The 20479-nt window shown below is 40.4% G+C and overlaps 1 protein-coding gene across 12 annotated transcripts in view; it reads right to left on the reverse strand.

The window, feature by feature from the left end:
* WDR27 (WD repeat domain 27) overlaps positions 1–20479 on the reverse strand; it is a 225735-nt gene that overhangs the window by 204428 nt on the left and 828 nt on the right. For 4 of the 12 annotated variants that reach the window (XM_075924676.1, XM_075924677.1, XM_075924672.1 and 1 more), the window contains exons 2-9: positions 19277–19478; positions 18761–18902; positions 15517–15641; positions 9786–9899; positions 7335–7386; positions 5413–5483; positions 4287–4401; positions 1890–2022 (exon numbers count right to left, since the gene is read on the reverse strand). In XM_075924676.1, coding sequence (XP_075780791.1) covers positions 1890–2022; positions 4287–4401; positions 5413–5483; positions 7335–7386; positions 9786–9899; positions 15517–15641; positions 18761–18902; positions 19277–19471 — 947 coding nt within the window. In that variant the 5' untranslated portion in view covers positions 19472–19478. Of the gene's footprint in view, positions 1–1889; positions 2023–4286; positions 4402–5412; positions 5484–7334; positions 7387–9785; positions 9900–15516; positions 15642–18760; positions 18903–19276; positions 19479–19890; positions 20141–20479 lie in introns of those variants that run through there. The other 8 variants (XR_012902776.1, XM_075924681.1, XM_006121974.4 and 5 more) reach the window with 5 other exon arrangements.

Raw genomic sequence — 20479 nt, forward strand, 5'->3', positions numbered from 1 at the left:
TGCCTCGGAGCCCAGTACCAGAGGAGATGGTGCCGTGGAGGATGGTGCCGCCATAAGCGGGGCCGGTGAGGCAGGTGCTGTTATAGCCAGTGCCACTGAAGCCAGTGCAGAGCGGCTGGTCAATTGTGGCACTGGCGTCAATTTCACAGAGCGCACAGCTGAGGCCGGTGCAGACTTGCCAGCTAGCAGCGGCACTGCTCCCGATGCCGGCGCCGAAGCCACTCTCGCTCTCGGCGGTGAGGGCTCTCTAATGGCTGCCCCAGGAGATTGTCCAGACCCCCTGGGGGTCATTTTGGACGCCCCTGAAGCCATTGCAGCTGCTGAAGGGAGGGATCGCGCTGGGGACGGCTTAGATTGCTTCGAGCCGGCTGGTCCCGGGGAAGCCGCCCTGCGTTTTTGTTCGGGGGCTTTTGTAGCTGCGGGAGGGATCGCGTCAGGCTGCAATGCCTTCCTGAATATCAGCATTCTTATCTTCATCTCCCGCTCCCTCCGGGCTCTCGATGTTAATTTTCTACAGTGAGAGCACTTCTCGGGGACATGAGCTTCCCCCAGGCACCTAATGCAGGCATCATGGCCGTCAGCCGTCGGCATGGGCTCATGGCATGCCAAACACTTTTAAAAACCAGTCGATCTAGGCATTTTCAAAACTAGTACAGAATAAATGCCTGTATAAGCCCCGAGTGAAGCCTTGTCAATTTCACTTTTAGCGCTTTGCGCAGCGCTTTAAGAGAAGCGGCTTGAGGAAAAAACTTCTTTTTTTTTTTTTACTTTCTTATGAACAGAAAAACAAACTAGCAGGAACACGACTAATACTAACAAATTTAACTATTTACAGATGCAAAAACTGACTGAAAACATTCTGAAGAGAAATACTCAGGGAGCTCTGACCGCGACCTGAGGCGGTTGAGAGGAACTGACGGTTGCCGGTTCGCGCGCGGCTGATCAAAGGTGCGAACGCCTCACTGGGGAAGCACGCATGCACGAGCCGGCGGAGCATGACTATGAGAAATCTCCAAGCCGCAGCGCCAGGACGGGACCCGACACCTAGAGTGGAGCACCCACGGGGCCACTCGAAGAAGAACTAGGGGTCACCAAATGAAATAAATAGGCAACGGATTTAAAACAAACAAAAGGAAGTTTTTCTTCACTCAGAGCACAGTCAATCTGTGGAAATCCTTATCAGAGGATGTTGTGAAAACTAAGACTTTAACGGGGTTCAAAAAAGAGCTAGGTGGATTCATGGAGGTTAGGTCCATCAATGGCTATTAGCTAGGATGGGCAGGAATGGTGTCGCTAGCCTCTGTTTGTCTGGAAATGGGTGACAGCAGAGGACTAACGTGAGGATTATCTATTATGTTCTCTCCCTGTAGGGCATCTGGTATTGGCTACTGTCAGCAGACAGAATACTGGGCTAGATGGACCTTTGGTCTGACCCAGTATGGCCATTCTTATGTTCTAATGTAACTGCAAGGCCAATGATGACACCTGTAGAACCTCACTGATGGTTCTATTCCAAAATGAGTTTGCAGTATTGGCAGTTGTAAAAAGTTGTGTTTTTTTAATTTGAAAACAGCATTGTTGATTTGGAAACAAGGAGCTAACACAATAACTGTTTTTAAAAAAAACAATTATTTTTCCGAGTAGAATCTAATCTTGTATTTTTGTAAATTATTCTGTAAATGTTGCTTAAGTCCGTATATATTACTTATAAATCACTGAATGAATGAATGAATGAATGAATGAATGAATGAATGAATGAATGAATGAATGAATGCTGCTATAGTACTATATGAAAACAGACTAGCCCGCAATAACAGTAATTTGAGAACATCAATCAAATTGCTAAGTGATTTTCAGCCAAATAGTCAAGGATAATTTATTGCACTTACAAGTTTTCCTCTTTGCCTAAATTTACTGATTGGTCACAATGTTCAATTCTGAGTACTGGCAATGTTGTTTCCACTGTTTCTTCTGGTCTCATGTCACTTGGGCTGTGTAGCTTAGAAAACTTCTGTATTTGATCTAAAGACAGACATTGACTGCTATCAGACTAGCAAAATAGATCAAAATGGAGTGAAATGATATAAAGTCATAAAAGGGTAATTCAGTGGTAGCACAATGTACTAGCACGGGGTAGGGATGTAAGCGACTAGTCATCTACCCGACAAGCATATGTTTATTGGGTAATCGAGTAGTAACTCGATTAGTCGCTCCCCCCACCTCCTTGCTGCCTCTCTCGGACAGAGGTAGCAAGGAGGGAGCAGGAGCTGGTGCTGGGGGGAGCCGGCTTAAAAGCAGAGGGCTTCTTAATACATTTAAAAAGCAGATGTGAAGCAGGGGCGGGGGGAGGGGAGGACTGGGAACGAGCCAGGACAGCTGATTCCCGGCTTGCTCCCAGTTGTCCCTGCCACTTGCCTCTTCCTGGTGGCTCTTAATACATTTAAAAGGCAGAGCTGCAGGGGAGTTAGCTCCCAGGCTGGAACCTAACCCTGCTGCCACTCTGCATTTTTTCCCTCTTATTGACTAATCGAGTAGTCAATGGAAATTCCATCAACTACTCAATTAGCTGATTACTGGCAATTTAACATCCCTGCAGAGAGGCTGGCAAGATTCAGCACACAAAGTAGATCCAGCCCACTAAGCCACCAGATCCAGCCTGTGGGCCACCCTGACAGGATCCTCAGGCACAGAGTAGCTCAGGCTGTTTTAAGCACTTGGCTGCTCCCTGTGGCTCTCTACTCCAGGTGCCAGGGCGGGAGGGAGAGGCTTCAAGTGCTGCCCTGCCTCCCCTCCAGAAAATTTCTCAGCTCCCATTAGCCAGTTTCTGCCTCCCAGCCAGAGACTGTCTCTGACCCCACCCTCCCTTTTTCTCTCTCCTAACTCCCTACCCCAGGCCACTTCCCCCTTCTTCCCTAAGTCACCACCCAAACCCTATGCACCCACTGTCCTCGCCTCCTCCAGGTCACAAATCCCTCCCAGGCCCTGCACCCCCCCACACACACACTTCTCCCCCAGGCCAGAATCATATCCTAAACCCATACCCTCTCTCTGACCCTGCATCCCATTTCCCTGCCCCCAGTCATCACCCAAACTCTCTGCATACTCCTTTCTTCTCTGCCCTAGGTCACAACTCCTTCCCAGACCCTGTCCTTCCTCTCCCGAGCCAGAATCCTCTTCTGCACCTCAAATCCCTGCTCCAGATCACAACCCACTCACTCCTTCACCCAAACTCCCTCTCAGACTTTACTCTCTCGCCTGCACCCCAGCCTGTTATCCTGAGCTCCTTTCAGCACCCAACCTCTTTCCCAGACCCCACACTCCCTCCATAAAGAAGTATGGCCATTGACCACTTAACTAAAATCTTAGAGTGCCCCCCTGCATCAAAAATTTTTGCCCATTGCTGTACTAGCATGAAGAGGGATCACATTTAGAGGCCTTTGCTCTAGCAGAGGGGACTACTAGAGCCAGCATGCTTTTTCAAATAATCAGCCCTCTCTGAAATGCCATTCTATTTTGCTGTTTTAGGGATGACTGGTCTCAGAAGCCTACTCCTATCATTTCAAGATGGAAACAGTCATTACATCATGAAGACACATAAGTGGGAGGAAAAGCAAATAGCAAAAATAAAGATTCTTAGAACTTCTAGAGGAATCAATGGATGTTTATTCCAGTTATCAAGTGATGAATAACTCAACAAGATCTATTTCTGCTCTCTTCTGAAGTTTTTGGTAAATTTCTCACTGACTTCAACAGTATCTAATCCACAAAATACAATGTTTGATATACACACACACAAAGAGCAAACTTTATTCTTTTAGGGTACGTCTACACAGCAGGGCAAAGTCGATTTAAGCTATGCAACTTCAGCTACATCAATTGTGTAGATGAAGTTGAAATAGCTTAACTCAGCTTTTGGTGCTGGCTACACAGTAGGAAGTTGAAGGAAGAACACTCTTCCTTCGATTTCCCTTACTCCTCATGAAATGAGGGTTACCATGAATCAGAGTAAAAAGTCCTCCACTTCAACATTATTTCAGAATAAAGACTTGTAGTGTAGACGCGCATTTTGTTATTTTACAATAACGTTAGTTATTCCGAAATAATGCTGCTGTGTAGATGTACCCTTAGATACATGTGCATAACTCCTATTTACTTCAGGAAGAGTTGTACATAAAAATATAAGAGCAACTTTCAACTAATGGTGTTCATAAAGAGAATATTATTCAGTAATATACAATATGAATTAAAGCATAATGTATAAAAGTGTTCTACAAACATCACAATACCTAATTGTTGTCTAGATTTTCCAGTTTTGCTGTAGAATTTCTCTTGCTCTTTGTTTAAGTTTATATGTACTACACAACGGTAATGGTGTTCACTGAGCAAACTGAATATCCAAAGCTGAAGGAGAAGGACAAAATCAGTCACGACGGCAGTTTTTTTGACACTGATGAAAACAGTCATGCATACTGCAAATTTAATATTTAATGTTTGGCCTCAAGATTATCAGATCAACTAACATAAATTGATACCATTTAACTCTCACACTGGATCATCTCATTTCCTAAAATATGATGTTTAAGCAATTTTAATTTCACAAATGCAGAATTTATAAAGAATCAATTATATGTATTCATGTTTTAACAATATCAAGGAAGATTTCCAAAAGCCAGAATGCAGTCAAAAGCCTAATCCCCACTGACTTTCAATGGGAGTTAGATGTCTAATTGCTGTCTGAAAATCTCCCCCATCATCTTTTTCAAATAATTATAGCACGTTACAAGAAACCTTTGAAAACTTGCATGGGAAAACTCATTGACTCATATGTGTCCTTTATTGCTTACTCTTTATAGACACTACAACAGTCAAGCCTTTCATTTTCTCCACACTCCTCTGAACTGGTGCAGTGGGTGAAGTCTCTTATGGCTTTTTCAAGATGTTATTTTTTTAAAAAAATCTTAGTGATTAACTCAACTATAGATTACCACAGATCTCAATTTGCAAGGACACCTAGCAAAATGATACCACAGTAATGGTATCCTGTATATTTTTAGTTTAGACTGAAAGCCATGCTGATTGGCCAATACATAAAATGTAAATTAATTTTCACACATCTGATTGTAAAACAAACTTTCAGCTTCTGAGTCTGCTTACACGGTATACTCTATTAACAAACTGTGATTTTAAACATCTTTACTTTATTTAGAAAAGATTTTCCATTTAGTTTTTAAATTAAGATCTATGCTATCAATAACCAAAACAATTAAAGATCAGAGCAGTAAATTATGCTAATTAACACTGTGTGCAACAATTTCAAACACACAGATTGTGACACTTCCTGATACAGGACATTGCTAAACGTTTTGATATTTTGACTAAAATTAAAATTTATAGCATTCGCTTGATCCTCACCTGCCCATCTGCACATCCTGTAATAATCTGTTTATTTTCTTCATCAATGAACAGACTTAGCAAAGGAAATACTGTACAAAAAAAAGATGCAGTTGTTTTCATAGTACATATAAATTGGATTTCATATTTAAAAATATGGCCTCAATTCTATTGATGGGACATAAGCACATGCTAACATGCCCTCTCAAATTAGGATTACAAAAAACAGTTATTTTCATCATATACGTAATTAGAATAATGAGCATAAATAATATAGAAATGCCATGTATTGAGATTATCTTAAGAAAACACAGCATTTATGTAAAAGTTATCACAATATGTACACAAAACAGGAAGGCTCCTGTGTGCCATACATAACATCTGATGAATGACAAGAACAAGGTATTCAGTTATAATGGGGATTAGTATAACATGAAATAACTATATGCACCAAATGAGTGGGTACAAATTCAAGCATGTCACTAATAGCAACACAGATAAAATGTACATATTCAATATCTTTAGTAAGGCAAGTTACATTTTATGCAAGTACTCAAAAAATGTTTTCAGAGATGCTGCCATTTCTACTGACTTAAAAGTTTGCAAATTATGGCCCTAGTACTTACTGGCTAACTGTGCTATTTTGTAAACAACAAGCAGTCCTGTTGCACTTAAGGTATGTCTAAACTATGGCTACATCTACACTGCAAGCTTTTTGCGCAAGAAGCGTTTTGCGGAAGAGATCTTCCACAAAAACTTCTTGCACAAAACCACATCCACACTGCAACAGCACATCACAAAAGCAATGTGCTTTTGCGCAAGAGAGCATCCATGCTTGCATATGAAAGCTCTATTGCCATTAATAGAATGGCCATCAGAGCACCTGTGCTTTTTCTGATAGGCTTTTTCTGTGCAAGAAATCCCTGTTGAGCATCCACACACACCTTTTTGTGCAAGAGTATTTGAGCAAAAAGGAGTTATTCTTTGTAGAAAGAGGTATACCTATACCGTAAAAAACCCCTCTGTTCTGCCATTCTACTGTAAATTTTCTTGGGCAAAAACGCACTTGAGGCGTGGATGCTCTGCAGGTTTTTGCACAAAAACAGTTGCTTTTGAGCAAAAATCCTGTAGTGTAGATATAGCCTATGGGATAAGGTCAAATTAAGATACGCAACATCAGCTACATTAATTGCGTAGCTTAAGTCGAAGTACCGTAATCTGACTTTTGGCACTGTCCACACTGCAGGAAGTCTAAGGGAGAACACTCTCCCTTCGACTTCCCTTAGTCCTCATGGAAGCAACACTACCAGCATCAACCAGAGTGCCACTCTCAGTCTGAATTAGCTTCACTAGACCCGCTAATTTGAACCATGGATGATCAACAACAGCAGCTTCGATCTTCTCTGTAGCGGAGACATACCCTACACTTCAAGCCTTTATTTCAAAAAAATGGCGAACGTTTTACTCTTACTCTGGAGGACATCTTACTCTTACTCCTGTAACCCTCCTTTTACAAGGAGTAAGGGAAGTCGGAGGAAGAATGTTCTAACTCGGACTTCCTGCTATGTAGACAGCGCCAAAAGCCAAAATAATCTATTTCGACTTAAGCTACACAATCAACATAGCTCTACTTGTGTATCTTATTTTGGCTTTAGCCCTGGTGTATAGGCACGCCCATAGAGACTAACATATGTATTAGAATAATTAGATCATGAGCTTTCGTAGAAGTAGATTTTACCCATGAAAGCTCATGACCTAACAAATTTTTAGTCTCTAAGGTGCCCCGGGACTGCTAATTGTTTTTTAACTTACAGACTAAAAGAGCTACCTGAGACTTTGTGCTATTTTGAGTATATCAACAGGCAAAGGTGGACACATTTTTTTTCTTAGAGTAAAATATGTTTTCCTTTCAAAGGCAGTCATACAAAGAAAGAAAAACATACCTGTTAACACTGACGACTGGTATATTAGCAGTCCAGTACAATAGTCCCAAACCTTTGGGGGAAATGTATGTTAAAATGTAAATATTTAGATAATTATAAACAATAAAATAAGAAAAATTGCATCTGAAGTAAAACTGTAAAAAACTGCAAAATGATATAAACTATACATTTACATGAAGTGATGAATCAAGAGAAACAAAAATATTTTAAAAAGCAATGACTACGCAGAGTTCTGTTCAACATGCATCTTATGAGATGTGTTTGTTCTCTACACAGTTTAGGCCATGTCTAAACACAAGTTTTACCATTTTGAATAAATCATTTTAGAAACTGAGTAATTCAATTAGTGCTATCTTTTTGTGTGGACACATTTAAATGAGTTTAAAAATGCTTTATAACATTTGATCTTATGACATTCCTCATCAACTTAATCTAAATCAACATAAAGATTTCAGAGTGCCCACATAAAGAACTTGTACCAGTTTAACCAATTTCTAAAGCAATTTAGTTAAAATTAGTACAATTTTTGAGAACAGATAAATCCTAAGCCAGCCATGCACAGATGCAAATAGCCAGGTTACTTAAGAAATGACATGGCACATGTTCTTATTAAAATTTTACTGCAAAATGCAGTTTTCAAAGTTTCCTGACTCAGTTAAATCAAAAATTGATTTTCACTAGAGCACTCACAGCATGTCTTCACTACAAAATAAAGTTGACTTAGTTAAGTCAAGTCAGCATACCACCAGCACAATAATTAAGTTGGTTGTGCATGTCCATGCTATGGTCCTTGTATAGGTGGAATGCATCATCATTAACAGTGCTTCAATTGATGGAGAGAGCAGTGCGTCTTGTGCTACTCTCTGCATGGTGTTTTGGGAAGGGTTTGCAATGCCTCATGGAAGTAAAACATTCATAAGGGGGGTGACCTAGAAGACGGCATGACATGATGCAGTTTTCTCCCTTCCCTAACTTCTTCTACAGCCTATATTTAGTGCCTTTTTCAAAAACCCAGCAAACCCATGCTTCCACCATTTCTGGTGGCATGAATCTCACACAACTCTTCACACCATGTGCCTGATCCTGCAGTATTTCCTGAGCTGCTAGATGAGTCACCATATAGAATATAACAATTCCTTTCAAAGTAGTCCTGCTGAAAGCCATGGAAAGAAACAATTCCTGGTTGCTGTTGGGAGTTGCGGAGGAGCTGAACATGGTGGAGCACCAGTTCTGGTTCCAAAAAGAAGCACTGACTTATGGGATCACATTGTTATTGTAAGCACTGGCTACAATGCCAAGCACAAGGCCAGTTTTCTGGAACTATGCAAGGAGCTCGCCCCCATCACAGTAACATTAAAACGTGAATTCCACTGACAGCAGAGAAATGAGTGGTAACCGCTCTGTGCAAGCTTGTGACACCAGACTGTTATTAGATTTGTTAATTACTTTGGGATATGCTCATTTATTACGGTTATTCATCTAGGGGAGAGGGGTGATAATTCTATCAATGTGCTGTTTATGTTACTAGTGTTCTCATATGGAGCTCTACTTCTCTCTTCTGCCAATTCCCTCCCAACTGAGCTATCCGGCAGAATCTAAGTTTTGCAGGGTTGAATTCTTCCCACCCTAGAATCAGATACACACACAGCCACTAACAGAGCATGTCTGAGAGGAGCAGTTAATCAGCACTCACAAGCTGACCCCTTATATGTCCCTGGACTCAGCAGGATGGGTTGCACAGCAATGCCAAACTGTGACCCTGAAGTGCTCTTGGACTCAGTAGGCTGGGTTTAAACAACACTTTAAGCTGCCACTTCCATAGGCTTCCAGGTTCAGCACCTCCCTATTCCCACTTTCACACCACAACTGATTTGTTAGTAACCCACTTGATAGGGTTGCCAGGGGTCTGGTTTTCGCCCAGACTGTCTGTTATTTGGGTCCCCCGTCCGGTGGAAAAAAAACAGAAAATACTGGACATTGGAAATGTCCGGTATTTCCTGTCTCCCTCGGATGGAAGCCCAGTGGGGACAATTTTCCCCTGCTCAACAACTTTCGTCTCCTTTTTTTTCCTCAACAGAATTTTTTCCCGGTGTTTTTTTGTTGGGGGGGGGTGCAGTAGAGAAGGACAACAAAGTTTCATGGATAATAAGTCCATCCATGGGTATCAGACAAGATGGTCAGGTATACAGTCTCATGTTCTGGACATCACTAGAACTCTGAATGCCAGAAGCTGGGACTAGACAACAGGAGAGGGATCATACAATACATTGCCATGTTTTATTCATTCCTCTGAAGCATCTGGCACTAGCCATTGTTGGAAGACAGGATACAAAGCTAAATGAACTATTGATCTGACCCAATGTGGCCATTCTTATGTTAAATATTTAAAGAGGAAAATGCCTATTTTACTCCAAATAGACTACACTTATTAAAAGTAGATCATTTCCTTACCTTAAAGCTTCTGTCTTCAGAGACAGATATAAGCATATTTCTCTCCCAGGTGCAAAACTCAGCTGCAGTTACTGGAGCCAGATGACCTTCCAACTCAGCTAATATAGCCTCATTCTGTGATTAGTTGGACAAGAAAGAAAAGTAGATAAAACTTCTAATAAAATTTTAATTTGTTCTGATTTTAAGTAATTAAAAAAAAACACTAAAAAATGTCAAACGGGGGCACTTTATACTATTCACTTACACCTATTTTCTTATCCCCAATTGTATTGCATACATCACAGCAAAAGTCACTGTCTATTGCAGTGTTTCTCAAACTGTGCTCCGCGGAGCCATCTCCAGGGGCTCTGCGAGGTTGACAAACTGGAAACATCGATGGGTACAACACATACAATCAGTGGACCGCTGGGGCTCCGCATAAATTTTTACACATATTAAGGGGTCCAGAGCCCAAAAAGTTTGAGAACCGCTGGTCTATTGTATTCCCTTCTCCAAATATAATAATGAATAAAAAATGCTTTCAGGTTCATCGATAAATTTCTATGTTATTATCCTCAATGGATTTATAGACTATTATTATTTGTGCTAATGTTTTCCCCAGTAATGAGAATAAACAAACATGCTTGTAATTTTTTTTAATTCTTCCTTCCTCCCATCCCTCTCCCCCAACTGCCCTGACTAATCAAAGGCTTATACCATATTATATTTTTCCTAAGGATGTTAAGAAGCAGGTAATTAACTAATCGTGTAACGGGTCCCAGACTGCTGTGGCACTGCTTTTTAAATATAGTAAGAGCCATCAGGTCTCCCATTACAGCTCTGTCTCCCCAGCCCCCCTACTCCATGCACCACAGAAAACAACTCTTGCTTCCCCGCCCCCCTTGCTTTCTCTAATACAGAGGCAACGGGGGGAATGAGTAGTCAAGTAGTGACTCGACTATCCAATAAGCCTAAGGTTATTGGGTAATTGACTACTCGAGTAGTTGCTTACATCCCTAATTTCTCCTGACACTAATTCTTCTCTCAGAGTCATGTAATAATTGTTTACAATTTTTCCAGTGTTAATCTATGTCACAACAAAGAGAGGCATTGGCTTGAACACCATTAAATTTTATTGAGTTCTATTTTGCACTTAAATGGATTCAACCTCTTTTTTGCATGATAAATTTGATGTATCCTGTACAAATGTACCACTTACAGAATATTTTTCTGAGAATTTACAAATAAATCTATTCATATGAATTAAAACTACTTAAAAATTGATTCTTTAAGAACTGAAGCATCTGAGTTAGTCTTTTCTTTATCAAAAAATATCTTAACAAGGGAATAAAACAACCCTTGAAAATTAATTGAAAATTTGCATATTTGAAGTCAGGCTGTAATTAAACAAAATTATTAACAACTGTACCAAACTGGTGCAATTAAAGAGGCTACACAAACTCAAATAACTCTTAAAAGAGGCCACTATGACACAAAGATTACTTCAACCAATCTCCACTTCCTATACAACTAGTTTGCATGTAACAATTATATTGATTCTAGAACAGTGGTGGGCAATAACCAGCGTGCATGCTGGATGCAGTTATCCTCTGGTGGGCCACCACTGCTGCATTTACCTGTATTTACCTGCGCCTTCACAGGTACAGGTGCTTCCAACTTCTGTTGGCCATGGATCATTGTTCCCAGCCAATGGTAGCTATGGGAAATGATGTCCCAATCCATGCCACTTCCCGAACCTCCCAATAGCCATGAAGGGCTATCTGCAGCTGACAAAAGTAGCCAGTTCCTATACCTGCAGAGGCGAAGGTAAATAAAGTGTTGTCTGCCTGCCAAAAGCTAAGCCTGGTGAATTGCCACCATCATATTGCCCACCCCTGTTCTGGAGGAAGACTGGATGTGTGTCAGCAATTCTTACTGACCAGTGATAGTTGGGCAGCATGCTAGTTTAGTCATAAGTGTTTGAAAGGTTCCTATGGCACCATTGCTTCAACTGCACTGATCCACTCTAGTTACTTTGGTGTAACTCAAATTAAAAAAAATTAAGACTGACACTATTTAGCCTCAGATCCATAGAAATACTGAATGAGACCATTTTCCTTTGGTTTTTCATGTAGTGTTTGTGTATGAAACTTTTAGTAATTAAAATAATAAAGCAATTCCTACATAAAAAGTTATGATTGAGAATAAATATGAGCAACTGTGGAGTAAAAAAACATTATAAAGATGTTGTAATTATCTGAAAACCAAGCATTATAAGCCAGGCAAATTCAGAGTTAAGGTTACACTTAGTGTAAGCAGGAAGCCCCATGGCCTACTTTTACAAGGTCCAGATAGTCCAATGGTTAAGGTGCTAGCCAGGAACTCAAGAGACCCAGTTCAATTTCATACTCACCAGGCTTTAAGTCAGGAGGAGAGGATGGAAGAGGATAAAGTATGGGCCAGAGCAGATGAAAAACATTCACATAAAAAATAATCTGACACATTAAAAAAAGGACAGACAAATAAACAGCTAAAAGTTTTTAAAGTGCTTGTACACAAATGCTAGAAGTATAAAAAATAAGATGGGTGAACTAGAATGCCTCGTGTTAAAGGCGGATACTGATATAATAGGCATCACAGAAACCTGGTGGAGCAAGGACAATCAATGGGACACAATAATTCCGGGGTACAAAATATATCGGAAGGACAGAACAGGTCATGCGGGTGAGGGAGTGGCACTATATGTGAAAGAAAATTTAGAATCAAATGAAGTAAAAATCTTAAATGAATCAACATGTTCCATAGAATCTCTATGGATAGTAATCCCCTGCTCAAATGAGAATATAACAGTAGGGATCTATTATCAACCACCTGACCAGGACAGTAACAGTGACTATGAAATGCCAAGGGAGATTAGAGAGGCTATCAAAATAAAGAACTCAATAATAGTGACGGATTTCAACTATCCCCATACTGACTGGGTACATGTCACCTCCGGATGAGATGCAGACACAAAATTTCTTGATACCTTAAACGACAGCTTCTTGAAGCAGCTGATACAGGAACCCAGAAGGAGAGAGGCTATTCTTGAGTTAGTCCCAAATGGAGCACAGGATCTGGTCTAAGAGGTAACTATAACAGGACTGCTTGGAAATAGTGACCATAATATAATAACATTTAACATTTCTGTGGTGGGAAGAACACCTCAGCAGTCCAACACTGTGGCATTTAATTTAAAAAAGGGGAACTATGCAAAAATGAGGAGGTTAGTTAAACAGAAATTAAAAGGTACAGTGACTAAAGTAAAATCCCTGCAAGCTGCATTGACACTTTTCAAAGACACCATAATAGAGGTCCAATTTAAATGTATACCCCCAAATTAAAAAACATAGTAGAAGAACTAAAGAGACACAATGGCTTAATAACCATGTAAGCAGTGGGAGATAAAAATACATCTTTTAAAAAGTGGAAGTCAAATCCTAGTGAGGTAAATAGAAAGGAGCATAAACACTGACAAATTAAGTGTAAAAATGTAATAAGAAAAGCCAAAAAGGGGTTTGAAGAACAGCTAGCCAAAAACTCAAAAGGTAATAATAAAATGTTTGTTAAGTACATCAGAAGCAGGAAGCCTGCTAAACAACCAGTGGGGCCCCTGGATGATTGAGATACAAAAGCAGCACTTAAAGCGATAAAGTCACTGAGGAGAAACTAAATGAATTCTTTGCTTCAGTCTTCACAGCTGAGAATGTTAGGGAGATTCCCAAACTTGACCCATCCTTTGTAGGTGACAAATCTGAGGACTTGTCACAGATTGAAGTGTCATTAGAGGAAGTTTTGGAATTAATTGATAAACTTAACAGTAACAAGTCACCAGGACCAGATGGCATTCACCCAAGAGTTCTGAAAGAACTCAAATGTGAAATTGTGGACCTATTAACTATGGTTTGTAACCTATCCTTTAAATCAGCTTCTGTACCCAATGACTGGAAGATAGCTAATGTAATGCCAATATTTAAAAAGGGCTCTAGAGGCGATCCTGGCAATTACAGACTGATAAATCTAACTTCAATACTGGGCAAATTAGTTGAAACAATAGTAAAGAATAAAATTGTCAGACACATAGAAGAACATAATTTGTTGGGCAAAAGTCAACATGGTTTCTGTAAAGGGAAATCATGTCTTACTAATTTATTAGAGTTCTTTGAAGGGGTCAACAAACATGTGGACAAGGGAGATCCAATAGATATAGTGTACTTAGATTTCCAGAAAGCCTTCGACAAGGTCCCTCGCCAAAGGGTCTTATGTAAATTAAGATGTCATCGGATAAGAGGGAAGATCCTTTCATGGACTGAGAACTGGCTAAAAGACAGGAAACAAAGGGAAGGAATAAATGGTAAATTTTCAAAATGGAGAGGGGTAGCTAGTGGTGTTCCCCAAGGGTCAGTCCTAGGACCAATCCTATTCAACTTATTCATAAATGATCTGGAGAAAGGGGTAAACAGTAAGGTGGCAAAGTTTTCAGGTGATACTAAACTGCTCAAGGTAGTTAAGACCAAAGCAGACTATGAAGAACTTCAAAAAGATCTCACAAAACTAAGTGCTTGGGCAACAAAATGGCAAATGAAATGTAATGTGAATAAATGTAAAATAATGCATGTTGGAAAAAATAACCCCAACTATACATATAATATGATGGGGGCTAATTTAGCTATAATTAATCAGGAAAGAGATCTTGGAGTCATCATGGATAGTTCTCTGAAGACGTCTACGCAGTGTACAGCAGCAGTCAAAGAAGCAAACAGGATGTTAGGAATCATTAAAAAAGGGATAGAGAATAAGATGGAGAATATCTTATTGCCCTTATATAAATCCATGATACGCCCACATCTGGAATACTGTTTACAGATATGGTTTCCTCATCTCAAAAAAGATATATTGGCATTAGAAAAGGTTCAGAGAAGGGCAACTAAAATGATTAGGGGTTTGAAACGGGTCCCATATGAGGAGAGATTAAGGAGACTAGAACTTTTCATCTTGGGAAAAAAGGAGACTAAGGGGGGATATGATAGAGGAATATAAAATCATGAGTGGTGTGGAGAAAGTGAATAAGGCTTAGCCAGGAGAGGCATAGGATCTTGCACAAAAGGGGGGGTCTGCAAAAAATGAAAGTGGCTATACTGCTTCTTTTTGCGCAAAAAACCCTTGCACAAAAGGAATTGGCAGAAAATAAGATAATGACATCGTAGCACCTTAGAGACTAACAAATTATATATAATCATGAGCTTTTGTGTGCAAAACCCATGTCTCTCATCCGAGAATGTGGATTTTGTCCACGAAAGCTCATGATACTATATATATATTTCTGTTAGTCTCTAAGGTGCTATAGAACTACATATTGTTTTTTTAAAAGTTACAGACTAACAAGGCTACCCCTCTGAGACTGAATTTCCTTATTTTATAATGCTTAATTTGGGAATAGTTACAACATCCCTGTAATGTTTTCTCCCTTAAGTTACTGATACATACTCTGAACCATGACTTCATTTGAACATTGTCTTTTGTCTGGGATATAATAATAATAATATCATGCCTTAGACCATGTCAATTTTCATCTATGACCAGATGAACATTTTTGCTCAATAACTATTAGTCTTCTGAAAAGCATGTTGTTATTAATTAGTATGTTTTAATTTTAAAGTGAACATCTGTTTAGAATCTTTAAGAACTATTTTCAAGAGAAAAGACAACTCACCTTTGCACTTAACATATATATACGATTTCCAGCACATACTGCCACAGCCTGGTCATCTGGACTAAATCGTACATAAAGCACCATCCCCAGAAGAGTCCCTATAACAATTCCTCGGGGCATTAACCCTATAGTAATTTTAAAAGATTACTAGTGGGTCATGAAAAAAAATTCAGAACACTTCTATACAGTATAACATTTAAAGCATAACTATAAATGTAGTAAATGAATGCTACTACAGATAAGTTAATAGCCCTTCAAAAGTTAAGAATGTGATGAGCTTTTCGTTTAAAGCAAGACTTCATTCCCTTTATTTTACTCTTTAATTACTGACTTTCATCTCCCAATTAATAATTAACATTCAGGAGATAACTTCATGGGAACATACTGCAGAAGTTTCTCAATTTTCTACTTAAACGTTTAAGCCATCAAGTTTTTAAATGTATCCCAAAATAGCTTGCATTGACACTGAAAAACCTAAAAAAAAAACCAAATAGACTAGTAGCACCTTAAAAACTAACAAAACATGTAGATGGTATCATGAGCTTTACTGGGTACAGCCCACTTCTTCAGATGACAGGAGTGTTAGAAGTCCAGATCCAAGAATAAATAAGGAAAGGAGGGAAGGTGGTGGGGGAGGGAGGAAAATAAAGAAAAGGAGGGGAAAAAAGGAGGGGAGTATGTAAAAAGAGAGACGGTGAGTAGATAAACTTCAGAGGGGTAGCCGAGAGTCTGTAACAGGAAAAACTTAAAAAACAAATAGTCTAGTAGCACCACAATATATTGCCTTTCTCACTGAAAAAGATCCCGTGTACTTCTTATAAGCATAAGAATGGCAGATAGAAGACTGGAGAAGACTGCCACTGTGTCAATCGAGAGCCACATTCAACTTCATTAGTTATTGGGTGTTTGGGGTGTTTTACTAACCCATTGCAGATGTGCGTAAAGGTACGTCTAGACAGCACCCTGCTGTTGGAATAAGCTATGCAATTTGCATAGAAGTCCATGATCTGTCATTAGTTGGAATGGTTGACCACATGGGTCGCAAAGCTTGCTGGAGGCTATCAGATATATGTCTACCCTGAAGTCCGGGCTATCACACTCTTGTTGGGATCTTGAGTTGTGCCAAAATGGCCTCCTTTTCCCACTTCTCTGTGGAGATAAACTACTAGGCTGTGTCTAGACTGCATCCCGTTTCCGTAAAAGGAATGCAAATTAGACACATCACAATTGCAAATGAAGCGGGGGGGATTTAAAAGGGAAAAGGGATGCAGTCTAGACACAGCCCTACAGTTGAGCTCTGCCTTATAGGTCCCATCCCCACTGAGGTGGTAGCCAAGTTCCTCTTGTGCATCCTTTCCTTCACCCTTCCCCTGCTCATCTGAGTTTTTCAGTGTTGAGTTGCAAACAGGCAATCCATGTATCGTTCTCCATCAACATCATTGCTTCCAACATGTTCTCTGATCAATCTTGCTATTGCCCACTCTGTACTCCAGTGAGAAGATCTGGAGGAATTGCTCTAATAAGCTTCTCTGCTACTTGTATCCCTATCTTTTCTTTGGGCTGAGCCACCACTAACAGCATTCCGGTCCGTGCCACCCACTGCCATAAGTCAGTCGCCAAGACAAATTTCTTTCTTTAAAATCTCTGGCAGTGAGTCTCATCGGAAATACCAAAAGAATTCAGGATGGCTGACTTGAATAGGAAATAATCCTGCTCCAATGCTGCCTCTAGTCTCCAGTATGGAGTCTGGGCTCCAGTATGTCAGCTACTATGTGATAACAACCATCCTGGGTCTCCACCAGCTAACAGGCCAGCACACTGACATTTTTGAACATCACTATGCATACTTTGTACTCGTCATCTGGTCCCATTTTTGTCATCTTCAGGAGAAGATTGTGAGCTGGCTTATGGTTAACCATTCCTCCAGCAAGTCAGAGGGGGAATAGCTGAGATTACAGAAGTGTCATCGCTTGCTGCATGAGCTTTTATTTCCTGTGCTGTTTAGCCAACATCCAAATAAGCTGTTGCAGTATTGGGTATCTTGCTGTTGATTCTTCACAATCCATTTTAGCAACTTGTCCAGCTCCATCTCTACATATCTTTTAATATCTTTTTCAGGCTCATGAGCCTACACTCACCTTACAGATTCTGTCAGTGTAGCCATTCCCAGCTGTGGCCTTGTGCATTAATTGCTCCCCCAGAGCTCAATTACTACAAAGGACCAGGAGTGGGAGGCAAAGTAGGGAGACCTGGGCCCAACCACTCCACCAGGATCTGAGTGCCTGAGGGGGTCTAAGTATCTAGCCCAGTTACATAGCTATCCCAAAGGAAATGACCATGCAGGAAATCCACCAGTCTGGAGTTCCTCCATTTTTTTATTTATGATTTTATATTTTCTTCCAGGTCATTGATAAAATAGTGTTTAATAGTACTGGTCCTTGCAGGACTCCACTAGAAACACACCTGCTCAGTAACCACTCCCCATTTAAAATTACACTGTGAGACCAATCAGCCAATTTTAAATCCATTTAATTTGTACTACAGGCAGTCCCCGAGTTACGCTGATCCGACTTATGTCGGATCTGCAGTTACGAACGGGGCTTTTCTCACCCCGGAGGACGCAAGCGGCGGGACGCCCAGATGCGCCGCGGTCCCGCCGTCCGCGTCCTCCGGGGCGAGAAAAGCTGCTCTGCGTCTCCCTGGTCTGCTGGGGGGGGGAAGCCCCCCCCCCAGCAGACCAGGGAGACGGGGAGCAAAGCCTCGGAAGACGCCGGCAGCAGGACACTGCGGCGCGTCTGGGCTGTCCCACTGCCCGCGTCCTCGCTCTGCGTCTCCCTGGTCTGCTGGGGGGGGGGGAGGGCGTACTAGTTGGGGCGGGGGAGAGCTTCCTGTAGTCAGCCACTGGTCAGTTTCAGCAGCGGCTGAATCTGGACGCCAGTTCCGACTTACATACAAATTCAACTTAAGAACAAACCTACAGTCCCTATCTTGTATGTAACCCGGGGACTGCCTGTATTTAGTTTAATATTACACTAGCTTTTAATCAAAATGTTATGCGGTAATAAGTCAAACTTCTTACAGAAGTCTAAGTATGTCATGTCAACCCTATTAATTGTAATAGCTAAACCTGTAGTCTCATTAAAAAATGATATCAAGTTAGTGCAAATCAACATCTAATATTAAGAAGTCATATTTAACACTTGCTACTCAAAACTTCAAAAGTAACTTTAAAAAAATACCGTACCTTGTAGTACCTTCTTTGTGCACTCATCCAGGTTCCACACTATCACATAGTCATAAGAAGCAGAGCAGACAAGAAGTGGATTGATTTTACTTCCAAAAGCCAGTGCTGTTATTGAATGATGATGTCCTACCAAGTGCAATGGCTGAAGAACATAATAGAACATTTTTATGTCCACAGGTTATTGCTAATAATGATGAAAACATAGCACATCAGAGGGGAAAAAATGCAACTAACATTTATCTGAATAACTAGCAAGGCTCAATTATTCAAACTGAATTGTCTTTAATGCCTAAAATCCATTCACTGAACTGCATTATGACTTACTGCTTGTCAAAATAACAAAGTCATAAATAATTGTCCACATTCCAGACTCAAAACATGGACTCTAGTAAGGACAATAAACTACACTGCAAAAATGATGTACATAAAATCAATGTTTTTCTTCTGTTTCATCCATTTTAGTGCTTTTTAAAAATATTTCACTGAAAGTCTAAACAAACAAGTTTTGGGTTTTACCTGATGATGAGCAGGACTATCACCATTATTCCAAATGCATAGCTCATTTCCATTCAAAGGAAAAGCACAGTAATGTAGACTACAAGCAAGCTGAACATGAGACTCTAGCACTTTGGATCTAAAGAGTTGCTTTTCAAGAATTATGTCATGACTGCATCCTTCTTCAGTAAAGCAAAGGTCCTCTGGGCTTTCCATAATACTGCTGAAATAACATCACATTAGGACATTGCTAAGTAATCATTACAATTTTTGTTTGTTTGTTTTTCATTTTGCCACCTTCTGAATCATCCAGCATAGAATATTCCCAGGGACAAAATACTTGATACTGTGCCTGGTTCTGAAAATGACAAATACCTTGAACAATAGAAGACACTCAACCTTACAAAGGAGGCTCTCTGCATTTTCCAGTATTGTGCCTAGTGATGCCTTTTAAGAATGACGATATTACAAGAACAATTACAAAAATCTGACAGGGTTCTTATGTAAAGTTAGACAATATAGTTTAAAGCAGAGGCTCAAAATCTCATGATCATGACCCAAAATCGGGTCACCAGAATGCTTCAAAGAGGTATGTGGGAAGCCTGAGGAGAAGGGGAAGCCTTCCTCACACTAACCTCCACAGAGGCAGATCTTGTTGCTCCCATCCCACCGAGCTGGCTAGGCTTAGCTCCCCGTTTAACATGTTACAACCGGGTACACTGGATTACAGCACACGGAAGTTTGAGCCAGCTGGGCCTCCATCCCACTAATAGAATAATACCAGCTGGACATATCTGTGTAAGTGGCATTGCAATCCCACCTACCAAGTCACAATGCCACTCACAAAGATGTGGCTAACCTGGGCCCCATTAAGGGAGCTGGGCCAAGCTTAAGCAGTGTTTGTGACCCTAACCAGCCCTGTGGGACAGCATCCATCACTATCTACATATGGTGCACTTATTGCCTTAGCGAATCTCTGTATAGCAACATTATTTCAAAATAGCATAGTCTTCATCTACATAGCAGGTAGTTACTTTGAAAGAATGTCAAATCACTGTCAAGCTGGAGGACTTCTTACTCCGACTCCTTTAATCCTCATTGTACAAGGAATAAGGGAAGTCAGAGGAAGAGTGCTCTATTTCAAAATAAATGTTGTATAAACACTCTCCATTTCAAAATAAACTATTTTGAAATAAACTATGTAATTGATGTAGCTCAATATGG

Source organism: Pelodiscus sinensis, chromosome 3 (assembly GCF_049634645.1).
Source record: "Pelodiscus sinensis isolate JC-2024 chromosome 3, ASM4963464v1, whole genome shotgun sequence".
Lineage (NCBI taxonomy): Eukaryota > Metazoa > Chordata > Testudines > Trionychidae > Pelodiscus > Pelodiscus sinensis.